General features: G+C 45.0%; 1 protein-coding gene across 1 annotated transcript in view; it reads right to left on the reverse strand.

The window, feature by feature from the left end:
- Window positions 1-382: 382 nt before the first annotated feature.
- PLD1 (phospholipase D1, phosphatidylcholine-specific) overlaps window positions 383-13,523 on the reverse strand; it is a gene marked incomplete at its 3' end in the record, with an annotated part of 22,887 nt that continues 9,746 nt past the window's right edge. Inside the window, exons 7-15 of the mRNA XM_010189776.1 lie at window positions 13,330-13,422; window positions 10,483-10,635; window positions 9,568-9,717; window positions 8,211-8,294; window positions 6,384-6,465; window positions 3,854-3,964; window positions 2,299-2,505; window positions 1,400-1,616; window positions 383-496 (exon numbers count right to left, since the gene is read on the reverse strand). Coding sequence (XP_010188078.1) covers window positions 383-496; window positions 1,400-1,616; window positions 2,299-2,505; window positions 3,854-3,964; window positions 6,384-6,465; window positions 8,211-8,294; window positions 9,568-9,717; window positions 10,483-10,635; window positions 13,330-13,422 — 1,211 coding nt within the window. The remainder of the gene's footprint in view (window positions 497-1,399; window positions 1,617-2,298; window positions 2,506-3,853; window positions 3,965-6,383; window positions 6,466-8,210; window positions 8,295-9,567; window positions 9,718-10,482; window positions 10,636-13,329; window positions 13,423-13,523) is intronic.

Raw genomic sequence — 13,523 nt, forward strand, 5'->3', positions numbered from 1 at the left:
TAAAATATCCAATGCAGAAGTTTCCAGTTCCAGTAACATGCCTCCACCTTTACAGGAAGAGAATTCCTGAAATAATCATATGCCAGAATCCTCAACTGTTCCCTGCTGCCATTATTGAAAACTTCTTTAGTGTGTTTTCTGTTGTTTTGTTGTCATTGTATTTTTGGTTTTGAATTTTTATTTATTTATGCTGCCATTTTTGAAGCCTCTGGAGAAGGCTCCTCTGCCAGGCTGTCCTCAGAGGGGTACTAAGGATGCTTGGAGAACAAGAAGCAGCAAAGGCTGATCCTGGTACCCAACCTAACTCTCACCATCGTTACAAGGCAAAAACATTGGCAGCTAAAGCCTAAAGGGGTCTGCACCTCTGCCTTCCTCCACTTACCCTGCTGAGGCTCAGCGAGCCCCTGTTTGGTTTCAGTGTGGTGATGGAACATTTTCAGATGGGGCTTTAAACTCTTGATTTTAATCGGTTGACTTCTAGTGGGGTTACAGTAACCTGCAGAAAGTCAAGATGCTCGATTTATGGCAAAACACACATGTCCACTTTTTCTACACTGGTGTCTGACCCTGTCTGAAGACACCTTGCATGACAGGATCTCGACAGAATTGTCAATTTGCTGAAGCTACAAGAGACCAACAGGCAGAGGACCAAATTGAAGACCTGGCTGGTTCTAAACCAGACAGATATACTGAAGGAGCAAAGCCATGGCTAGGTCCTGAGCTGATTGCTCCAGCAAAGCTTCCTCCGGTCAGAGGCAGGAGTGATGGAAACTCAAATAAGTCCTCAGCATGAACAACACACAGCTTCAGGAGCTGCGGACTTCAGGAACAGATTTCAGGAAGGACTCCGTGCTGGAACAAATGTCAAGCTGATCCCTTTAATTTTAGCTCTAAAGCTGTTTTTAATGTGAGGAATTAAAAGCTGCAATTCAAATATTCAACTGCTGAACAGTCACTTCTCTTTAATATTTTCATTTAAGTGAATTGACTTAAACCTAGGTACCACTAATCTATGAGAGGGGATAAGCACATTCAGAAACTGTTTCACTTGTTACAATAAACACAAATTGAAAAATGAAAAATTCTATTTTCCCTTGCAGAACAAAAATTTTCCATCAGTATAAACATTAGATCACATATACTGTAGCACGTCATCTGATGGCTCATGACAATTGCTAATTAACTAAATGCAAATCCACTTAAAACTTTTATTTATTTTGCAATGACACAGACTTACATATTGACTACACAGTTATTACTCTGATAGTTAAGAAATTCATCAACTTTCCTTCCTTACAAAGAACACATCACTCTAGAAATTATGTGAATCTGCACGTACACCCACCCACCCACCTACACACACACTATGTATGTTGTTTAGTTGAAAAACATTACTTACTTGAATCACTGTCTATGCTGCTGATGCTGTCAGCATGGTGCATGCCGTGTTTATGGAGATGCCTGTAAATACTGAACCTCGAAAACTTTCTGGGTTTTCCTACTCCTTTCATTTTTGATGTGTCTGGGGCATCATCAGCATTCCTCTGGAACAAGTGGCTCTCTGGGGACAGAGCTTGAGATTGCAGGGGGACACGTTCAGATGACTCCGCTGCAGACTTAAAAGACACAGAACATTGCTGCAGGCCGTGTAAGGACTGGTTCTCCTTTCATTACAGATTATCATGTACAACAATGCTCAGAAACAACCATGAGCCAAACTTTGCTCTATGACAGGGACACACTTCAATGGGAACTGATGCTTTGGAGGGAGAAAGTCTGTACCAAGGAGGCACTCAACAGAAAAACCCGTTAGTGCTAGAAGTACATTCTTCAATCCCATAAATTTACTGTGAATTATTACTCCCCTTGAAATTCTCATAAATTTAGACCTCTTCAATTTTTTTAGAGATCTCTGGGTGCATACAGACCCAGGTTAGCAGAAAGCTCAAAGAGTAAGGCACTTGCTAAGGGCCCAAGTATCCACAAGTTCAGAGCACTCAGTGAGCACCTACTGTACATCTCTAGCAAAATTTTATTTTTACTCTCCAAATTGTGACTGCTGCTTCAAGCTCCAGGGGAAACCCAGCTGTCTGTCTCCATGTCCTAGCAAGGGCTGGTCAGGATCTACCCCTAAAGAATCATTCAATGCTCAGATACTTCCTACTTCCCATTACTATTCCTCTTTAAACTTCCTAAACCCAACTCTACACTTAGAAGCGGACACGGCTTGTTCATCCCCACCACAAACCCAACATGCAGATGTTGAAGGTGGCCACCAGCCGGAGCCAGCTCACTTACTGCCAGGTTGGTCGTCGACACTGACTTCACTGCCGTCATCCGTTTGACGCTGCCCACGTCGGTCAGGCGATGCTCGTCGTCATCCCACCTGCCGTACGCCAAGTCGATGCCGCCCACAAATGCCACAGACTGGTCAACGATGACGAGTTTCTCGTGGTGGGCCCAGAGGTACACGGAGGAAGACACGTGGTCTGGGTGTCTCATCACCTGAGAAAACCAGCACTCAAGCTCAGCATAACTGACCAGTTTAGTCCCCTCTGGTCAGAGAGCTGCCAAGCGCTTTGTTTTGGTTGCTTGGGCTGATGGGGAAACACTGGAGTTTTTAGAAGATGCCTCCACAAAGACTGCTGTAGCTACTGAAGGTACGTGATCCCCCTGAGTTGGGCTCAGCCTTTCTGGCACCCAGGTACTTCCCCACCATGCAGGTATTCCCCAGCAGCAACGGTTACTGATGTGTGGAGAGGGCACACGTACAACAACTGTGTTCATAAGAGGACTACAGTCAAGGAAACTGTTTCAACAGATAATATCACGCTTTCAGCAGAGCTATAATTATTAAGCTTTCAAACACAGAGCCTGTTCTAAATGAAAACAACATATTGGTGATCTGACTCACTTCTTCGGTTGTTGCCACTACATAAGTGAAACAAGAAGTTGGCTGGTTTTTTCCCCATTTAAAATCAGCAACTTGTTTGACATTTGTTTATGAGATTCTTTTAGACATGTGTTTCTGGCTAAGTAATTTCTGTATCTAAGTATTCAGTGTGTGTGTGTGTGTATATATATATATATTTTATGTTAGAAGAGACCCATTAGACAAGCTTCCTGGGGAAAAAACCTGAGAGTTTCACCTGGCTGCTCCCAAAATCTGTTGCACACATAGCGCATATCTTCCAGTTACACCTTCCAGCCTTGCTGTGAAGATGATGGTGAATGGATGCTCCCCTTCACTGTGACAGCTGGTCAAGTGACAATAAATCTATTATTCTAGCAGTCTGTTAGTCACCCGCATGCATAACATATATCTTAATACTCATTAAAATGTATATGTCTCTAATTTCAAGAGACTGGATCTAGCCTTATATACTGGTTCACGTGCCACATCTCATTTTCTACTCTGTGACAGAGCAGTGGCGAAACAGCACAGGACAGCACAATGATGTTCATTCACGACGGGAATGTAAACATCCAGTGCTGTCTCTCGTCATCTACGTATGAACAGAAATGCTGAAATGAGACAACATTTTCAAACTGTAATTTTCCATTTGATGTAACCCCATTAACTTGTCACAGAAAATACGTTTCTTGTGAATTAGATGAGTAGTTGCTTTGGCAAGTCTAAACTAAGCAATTTTATGTTCAATGATAACCTAAAGAAACGAAGTTGCCAGATGTGGTAATCACTGTATGGGAACGTCTTCTCAGACTATTCCCACTGCAACAGTGGGAATCACTGTTCTTCCAGTTCACATCCAAATACACTGAGGGTCAACACTGGCTATCGAGAGCAAATTAATGCAAATGTCCTTCATACAGCTGTCAGATGGGCAATTACCTTAATGTTTGGATGGAGGTGCATGAGCGTCCGCTTGCTATATTCACTGTTGATCCCTAGGGCAAGCTCCACTTCTTTGTACAGCATAACAAAAATTCTCACTCCTTGTTGCTGTCAGAAATAAAAAGAAACATGGTATATGCAGGTATTTCAATGGATACCATCCCTTTTTGAAGCGAGGAAAGACACTGGACACACACTGGAACTGCTGCCGTAAATCAGCATGGCTTCAAATCTTGCACTGAAGCTTAAACTTGGGACCTAGAAGCTTTAAATGGCTATGGAAAGTTTATTTCCATAAAGCTGCTACTAATAGCCCCAGTAGTCTCCAAACTGTGGATGATACTTTGCTCCCAGAGAAGCCCAAGGCAGCACTGTACAGACAAAGGACAGCCATACCCTATACCAGCCTGCTGACTGCCAAATGCCACAAGTGAGAGAACAGGCAAGTATTTCCAGGAACTAACCTTAAAACACTCCTCACTATTACAAGGTATTTGGAGCCATAGGAAAATCACGTCAACGCAACAAATAAAGCTAAATTCTTCCAGTGAGCATGTCCCATGATCACATTTCATTTGCCAGAACATAAAACTACAAATCAACAACAGTCAGACACAAAAACTCTTCTAGGCATGTGGAAGGGTGAGAACTGTGACGACAACCGGTTTGAAGAAGAGGGAGTCAAAGACTACTTCAGGACATCCACCTGGACTCCTGCCCTTCCACCACACCAAGAGTTCAAGAGACTTCCCCGGCTGCACTTCCCCTCCTGACTCATTGCTCACATGGTGCAAGCTACCATGTCTGGCACGGGTGTTATCACAGGTTAGGACTGAAGTACAGCCCACATTCATAACCACCTCACTCTCCTTCTCTGTCGGGAACGCTTGGCTCCTTGAAACTCATTCTCTATAGTTTGGACTCAGATGCATTATTAGAGAGCACAGTAACAACAAACAGCAAAATAAACAGTTTTCCAAGACTAAAATGCTTAAAGAAAAGAAAATAGAACTAGTAGTTGTGGTTGCCTGCTCATATCTCCAAGTGCTGCACAAGAAAGGAGAGTGCACAACAGCACAGAGCTTTGCACAGGAATCCTGTCTGGGAGTGCCAGGAAAGGCATCAAGTCAACAGCAAGTCTGAGCTTTTTTCTTCAGGAGGAACAGCAAAGAAGGAGAAATTAAAACAGAGGGAGAAAAAGCCTTATCAAGTTTATAAGAGCATTTGTTTAATGAACATGAGCATTTATTAACTCAGATAACATAGCAAATATGCAAATAGGAGGCCAAGTCTTTGAGCCACATTTATCACCTCCTGGTAGGCAAGTTGAACACAGTCCAGCTCTGGGGAGCCTGATGCTGCTTGCGTCTGTGTGCTTCTTTTTCATGCTTTGCTGAAACCCTTCCCCATGTCCCTTCCCCACAGCAGTGAACCAGGACCCTCATGACCAGTCTCCACCTGAGAAGGGACAGACAGGGAGGGCACAGCTGATCTTCCTCCTCTTAGTGGCCACAAGAGCCATGAAATATAGAAAGGGGTGGGTAGAAACAAAGAAAACCGGGAGACATACAGGTAATAAGAGGCAGATACCAAACAATTTAAACCTGTTCTAATCATATAAGTTATCCTTGGGAATAAAAATAATAATAAAAAACCACAAAAACCTTTCAGGCTTTGGTCTTTCTTATGTGCTACTAAAATTCATTATTACCAATAGTCGCAGCTGTGAAAAAGCTATGGTAAAAAGAAGAGGTTTGGGCAGTCTGGTGTGGGCAGGACTAAGCAAAAGGGACTCCACCACAGGTAAGGGGACTGGAGGACACTAGGATGATGTTTAATGTCAACAGGCACTTCTTCACTACAGCAAGGAATGATGGGTGAAGAGCAGGAACATCAGTTCTTCAACGTTCAGTTGTAGCAAGGACCTATGCAATGCCTCAAGTATGGAAAATCCAATGAGAAGGCTGTCGTGAGATAGCACAAACCTCTGTATGATACCAGTTGATCTTTTGCTGATGCCAATGCATCCTGATTTTCTCAGCAGACTGGTAAGACCTTTCACAGCTTCAGCTCTGAAAGCTGCAGCACAGAGACACAATACACGGTAATGACACGATCCGCACAACAGTGATGTACCAACCACGTGCCAAGAGCCACCACGAAGTGCTTAGTCCTTCCCAAAACTCTAAATTATGTATGCCACAAGCAAAGCACCTGACAGCAACAGCTCTTTGACCCACCAGGAGCTGGGGCAGTCATAACGCAAGGCTGAAATGACCCAAATCTGAGGACGTGAAGGGACAATGAGAGGGTCTGCCCTTCTGCCTCTGAGCTCTTCCAAACACAAATAGAGGGAGGAAATTAAAACATCATTTTCTGAGGTCATCTGAAGTGAGCCTTGGCCAGCTTTAGCTCTCACCCCTACAAAAACAAAGGGTGCAAATGCTGCGGTCCCAGTATGACCCTGTAACTGGGTGGGCAGACAGGATTTTCTGCAGGGTGAAGGTTGCAGCTGGAGCTCACTTACTGCTTTCCGTTTGAGAAGGCAGTCCAGCCGCCAGCGATTGCCTTCCACAACGGGTCGCTTCATGAAGATTTCTGGGCTCAGCCTAAGCAAATACAAAGGTGGAAAAAAACACAGGATATGTAGTCTGCAAACAAAGCATTGGCCTAAATAATCAACTCAGTAAGCAAAGAAATAAAACACCAAATTTATATAAGGTGGATGTGAAGGCTCATGTCCTAAGCAAGGCGCTCTCCAATGTCATGCTCTTTGTTTTTTAATAACAGAGCATTACAGAGGGCAGAGGATGCACCCAGCACATGCATCTTGGGATTCAGCAACACAGGAGAACAAGTTTAACCCTGATATATAAAGGGGGAAGCTTGGACTTTATTTATGAAAGAAGGATGCAACAAAAGAAAACCCCCAAGGTAGATTTCAAAGAAATGCGTAGGCATTAAAATAAATAAGAGTTGGATTTCAGTTCTCCTGGTACTCAGGCTATGTGAGTAGCATAGATTTGTGCTGAATTTTCCTTGCTGCCTAAGGACAAAGCAGTATGATCTCTCAACAGGAGATTTTACTAATCCGTAGCTTTAACGATTACGAGGAATAATTAAGCAATCTCATATAACTCCTGCAAAGGAAGGTGACAGAACTTTGTTGCTTTACTTTTGTACTGAGTATGGGAACTTGTGCTTGATTAAAGCATACTGCTACATCCTAAAAAACATGCTTCCAATAACAGCACTTTTAGCTGAAACTTGGAGTTTAAGGTAAGTTGGCCAATTCCAAGATACACGAACAACTGTCTGAATAAAATGTTAAAGAGACAACGGGTCTGAAATGCAACGCTCTTACGTTGCTACCTGATGTTGCACATGGGGATCCCGGAGCATTGGGTTTATCTGTGGTCAGGCTAGGAAACAGCTTTACCCCAGTAAATCCTGACATTATATTTAGTTTTCTCATAATTGCCACCCAATAATTAATCGTCTTAGTTCCTGTGGGCAATGCATTAGTAGCAAGAGGTTCATTTTAAAGCTGGAGAAAGAGGAGCACATAGACATGCCCAAGTTTAAAGAGGACACCTGAGCTGTGGCTTGGAAGCCTGCCCTACTGTCCTGTCCCCTGTCCAGGCTGGCTCAGCCATATTAACCTCCACAAAGACAAGACACGGGGAGCCGCAACCGGCACCCAGCCAAGAAACTCTGCCCTGAGACTGAGAGCACCCTTCTTCTGCTTCAAACAGGAACCAGAGCACTGCACAAAAACAACAAATCACTAGTTCAGAAGTGAGCAGAGCCAGGTCCGTTGGCAGCCACACAGGTCAGGGAAGGGACAAGAAAAGTCCCCCTCTGTTGTCTGGCCCATTTAAGAGCAGAGCAAAATTACACCCTCCCAGGGTGCTCTCATCGCTGGCATGAGGCTTCCAAAACAGTGAAGAGGAGCTGAAAGGAGAGTGCCATGCAGGATCACATGTGAAGAGCACTGTCAGAGACATTTGGGTGTCCACGTTCCCTTACACACTGAAAAACATCCTTGTCCCTTGGATTCGCAGCAATTTACACTGCTGATGAGCACCTCAAGTCATAAGATTTTCAATTCAGGTGGTGCCTTCACGCAGTTTCAGGCCTTTCCTCGGAAGGAGACAACCAAGCTGTTGATTTCAAGCATGCGCTTTTGCTGCCAACCCTCCTGAAAAGGCCTTTGAATACATGTTTGGGTGTGCTGCCAAACCATCTGGCCACAGGGCTCATTGCCATACTGTAGGGCCTCCCAACAGTGCTGCATTGTCAGGAGCGTCCCAAGGGAGACGGCTGGTCAACATCCAAATCTGTAAGTACGCACCACCAATCCGTGATGAAAATCTCTTCCTTCGCAGCTTCCATGGCATTCGCGACATCTTCAAAGTACCACTTGGCATTTACATACCTGTGAAGGCAAACACAGCACATCGACCTCGGTTTCCTCCCCCTTCATTAAACAAAGTCCATAGCTGAAGACCAATGGGGCTCCATGTTAATGGCATTTATGTTCTCTTCTCAACAGCAAACACAAACCTAATTTCAAGAATTAGGACAACACGCAGGGAGAATTTCATGCTGCTATTAGGAGCTTAATGATACAGCACAGTCAGAGACTATTAAGTGCCACTTGGCATTTCTGCCAACTGCACACAATGTTCTTGGGTTTTGCTTGATGTGCAAGCGAGGTCTGGCTCTTGGGAAAGGATGACGGAGTGATGTTTGCTTCAATTTACCAAAACTATTTGGGCAATGGCTGCTGCAAGGCAGAAGTTGCAGTGAGAGCACTGCAAGGGCTTGCTTCCAGCTAGAATAATTTTATGAGTTGTTTCTGGGAATGGCTTAGTGCAATCAGGTTACAGCACGGACAGGAGGATTTCTCATGGGATTGCTGTGTGCATAAAGCCCAGTCACCCTTAGACTATACCCAAAATTGCATTTGCTGATTCTCTTTCAGTGCAAAGCCAATCTGCAAGGCCTGAATTGGATGCTGCTCTTCAACCAGATGAATGACATTTGCTACTGAACACATTCACAGTGCCTGGAAGGGCAACGATGCCTTACAGAATGAGATTCAGCCTTGCAAACGTGGCGAGCAGGACGTATCTCACATTTCAAAGCATGAAGGACGTGACTGGACCATCGGTCGCAGAGGAGCACAGGCAGGAGAGGCTGCAGCACAGCTGCTTTGGGAAAGAGCTATGGAGAAGGGAGTAGCCAAAGAGGCAGATGTGTTCAACAGGACCTATGTTGCTCTGGGCTTACAACCCAGAGCCCAAAGACCTAAGCCCTTAGGAAACAGAGTTTCCAGATTCAGAAACTGGGATAAAAACGAAGCCAGGAATATCTTAATGAAAAAGCAGCTCTGGTTTTAACTCATAAGCATCCTGCCAATTATACGTGCACCAGAATGCCATTTTTGTCATTATATTAAATACCCAAATGAAACTTGATGTTTCAAAATGCTATTAGCTCCGATGCAAAGCCATAACGGGATCAAAGCCCTCCTGTCATCAGTACCGCTATTCTGTTCTCGGTGAAGAAAGCCTCATTTTTTCCAACTTCTCTAATTACCATCAATCCCTATAGCTACCAAACGCTACCAGCCCTACCCAGGCCCAGGGCTAATGCAGGCAGGTGTGTGCCATCACTGCTTCAGGCATTGGTGCCACAGTCCTCACCACTTGGCCAGCGTGTTCTCCTGCACGGCCGCGTAGGAGCCGAAGCGGTGCTCTGTCAGGAAGTCCTTGCCGTGCTTCCGAACGAACTCGTCTATGCCCTGCCTCCACCACTGGGCATGTCTGTAGCTGTTACACTTCAAAATCAGCGACCTGTAAAACAGAGGGTGCACAGGGCAGGATGCTGAAACCAAATGCATTTAATTGGGCTGCTCCTTGCTGTCTACCCACATTGATAAATGCACCTGTAACAGTCATATTTTATTTAAGTAAAAAGTAAGGAATAGCAAGGGTCTCTGCTGCTTTGTTTGCGGAAGAATAAATCAGCACTGAACTGATGCGAGTGACTACCACACTATTGCTCTGCCAAGTAAAAAAAATACCCCAGATCTGAATTAATAGCATCAGCCTAACTTGGAGGAGAACTTATGCCACATCTTTTGAAAGATTAATTTATACTGCACGCTGCCATAAAAATATTAAATACCTCTTCACCTCACCTAGAATGTCTTTTGGGTAATAACCTGATTGGGATGCAGAGGAACACATCCCTGCTTGCAGCATAGAGGAACAGAGTGCCTAGAAAATTACCATAAGCAGTTGCTGCAAAAACAGACTGTGCAACTCCACGTGCATGGTGCCCCCAGGCCTGAGCAATACCCACAGGGATGGACAAAACAGCAGCTGAGGCTCCAAATGCCTCATTAAGACATCAGAAATGATCAGCACTACACAGCCCAAATCCCCAGCAGGTATAACCACACCAGCAGCGCCTGGGCGCCGAGCCCTGCAGGAAGCTGAGCTGCACCACATCAGCCCAGCAGTGCCTTGTTAACCCCTCCTGGAGCATCGATTCTTCCTTAGAAAAAAAAGCAACAGCAAACTAAAAAGGGTGTAAATAAAGTCTGTATTTCTTACCTAGAGAGATTGTCAATCTGCAACCCGTATTTAGTTTCCGTTTCTTTCTTGCCTATCTTAATGTTGAATTCCTTATCGACCAGCAGAACAAAGGCGATAGCCCCCGAGTCTGGCTTCATGTAGAGCAGGAAAGAGTCCTTCACCACCAGCCACCTGCACGGGCACAGCAATCAGGTCACTTGCATTTCACCCATGACGGTCTTCAAAACATGAGCCATAAAAAAACCTAACAAAGTGCAAAAGTGTTTCTTTCAAAACAACTGCACATCATTTAACAGGGAATGGAAAGCATTCAACCAGAAGGTAAAATTACTTTTTAGGGGCTAGTCCAGGGTATGGTTTTCTTAAGCAGAAAAGTGCCTATTTTAAGCACTTGAATTTGAGTTCAGTATAAGACTTTGAGAGTTATTTGCATGACTACTTATTACAGAAGTCTTTGAAAATACAGGCTCTGGTCTAATGAAATCAGTGAGATCCTCCCTGGCCACAAACATCCAGCCGGGTGCCCCAGCACCAGCCAAGGTGCAACAAGGATTCCTCCACCCCAGATTTTCATTCAGCTTGTATGCTATACTGAGAGGCAACATGGGAATTACGTGACATCTCTAACATTAATTATGATGATCACTTTCACTCCAATCAAAATATATGAACAAGGCATTTTGGAAAGCTTTTATTGCCAAGCAACAGGCACCCTGTCAGAAGCACATGATGAGAGATGACCGGCAGGTTTTACATAAATACTGTAGCCTGAAGACAACTCTGGGGAAAAAAAACACCACCACATTTTTTTCCTGTGAGTGGCATTTCTAATTTCTTCTCCCTCTGCGGCGTAGCTGGGGTAACCAGCCCCCTCTGTCCCACACAGGTCTCCACCACCAGACCTTCGCCTCATTCTTCTGCACACTCAGAAACACACAAAGCAACAGCAAACACTGCAGAAAATCTGTTCCTTCTCGTATCTTTAGTAACAGCCTCAGCTCCTCATCTACTTCCAGATCCCATAATTTTTCCTCTCTTTCAGAGCCCTGAAAGAGTTATCCCAGCACCACCTCTCACTTAATGCCAAAATACACCCCCCCCCCCCCATATTTGGCCCAGGATTTCACCCCAAACAGCCCCACAAAGCACATTCCCAAGCATTTGCACCTCTGTTTTTCCCAGGCAGCTCTCCATGCCCCAAAAGTCCCACCCGTGCCATTTCCTGGTGTCACCCCGTTGTCCTCCTCTGCATCCCTTTCCACAGCCCAAACGGCCGTAACACACCCAACCTGTTATGATAAGTGAAACGAATTTGAGGTAAAAAACCCCAATGCCTATGGGCAAAGCTGTTGTGGGAAAAGGGTGGCCATGGTCTGCTCCATGCTTGGGGGAAGCTGTGCCCCCAGCTTGACGTGTCCTGAAATCCTTCATTTAAATAACCCTCTCTAGGAAATACTGCTGTTATTTCCTGATTTATTGATGCACAGTATTACTATTATTTCCTTATTTATTGACATGCACGGTGTCAGTCCTGGTGGGCACGGCAGGGATTCATGCCCTCTTGTGCTACCCTGCATGCAAACCCGTTCAAAACCTTCTCCCATCCCTTTTTAGGCTGTAAAGGAAAATGGATCCATCAGAGCTGAATGTGCTGCTGTCCCCACTAACGTTTGAGCTCCGTGTAACATAGGGGATGTAACTGAGGGGTATAGAGAGGAAAAGGCATTTTTTTCTCCATAAAAGAAAAGAAAGGAATTGGAGACAATTTAATGATTTGACCTGGAAGAAGGTCACATCTTCATCTCCTTGTGCACTCATTATAGAGATCTTCTGTAAAAATACATTAAGAAAAGTTGAAAAGACCATGAAGAATCAGGACCTTTCTCCTCACAGGAATGCAGAAAGATTTTGTTGGAAAACAGAAATTTTTTAAAGATAAAACTAGCAACAGCCCATTGGCAATGCTGAAATCCAAAGGTGGGCAACGCCCAGGGAAGCTCTTGCAGACCCAGAAATTGTTGCTGCAAGGCAGATATGCACTATTTGGATTCTCAAAAGAAAATATTTGCCCAGCAAGGGCAAGCTCCAGGAAATACCCCTTGAGTTTTTTGGATGCTAACTCGTAACACTCATACTCCTCCGCAGCACACGCTTCCCTGTGCTGTAGCCCCAGGGAACGTGAGATCTCACACAAGAAGACAAAGAGATGGGGACAGTTAAGTTACTTCTCTCTGCAGCAGGAAGGGACACGGGAACATGGTAGCTTGTGAAAACTCCCACGAAAACTCCAGCATTTAAGCATGTGCAGCAATAAGGAAGAGGCAATGTATTTAACTCCAAGGTTAATTGCACCAAACAGAGCTCCTTCCTGTCGCATGTATGTCACATGCAATTTAATCTAGCTCCTAAGCAGTCCAGATAGTGTCTCAATTAATTGATTTTCTTTTTGCAAATTGAAGAAGGGAAGCACAGAAAACCGGGTTGAAATCCGGCCAGGGCAGTGTCACCAGCTCCGAAGGCACGGAGCCCCAGGGTGCTCCTGTAGCAGGGAAAGCTGGGGTGTTCTTGCCATTTCTGCCAGCTCAGGGCTGTAGGAAATCCCAGTTTTCCTCTGTGGCAACGTGTCCCTTCTGCTACGATCTCCAATCATAGCAGGTTTTTCCAGAGAAAAACCTCTCTGCCCTCCACACAGGAGGGTGAGAGGGAAATAATCTGCCAACCCTTTTGACCCAAAAACCTGTAGCTTTTATTAAAAAAGCAAGAATCTCCCTCACAGACTTTTTGGGAGAAAAAGACAAGCACGGATTTTTGTACATGCGCTTGAGGAGCACACGGCATTGCCCCCTCCACCCACCCCAGCAGTACCTTTTGGACCATCGGTAGCACATCCTTCCTTGGCCGCAGCAGTTCAGGCCAGGGATGCGGTGGCCCCCAGAGCGCTTCATGATCAACCCTTCTCTGCAAGGACACAAACATGGTCAGGACGGGCAGCATGGCTCTCCTGGATGCAGCACGGCTCCCCTGGAGATGCAGCATGGCTCTCAGGGGGAGCGTGCCTG

This window comes from Mesitornis unicolor, unplaced genomic scaffold (genome assembly GCF_000695765.1).
Source record: "Mesitornis unicolor isolate BGI_N332 unplaced genomic scaffold, ASM69576v1 scaffold37438, whole genome shotgun sequence".
Lineage (NCBI taxonomy): Eukaryota > Metazoa > Chordata > Aves > Mesitornithiformes > Mesitornithidae > Mesitornis > Mesitornis unicolor.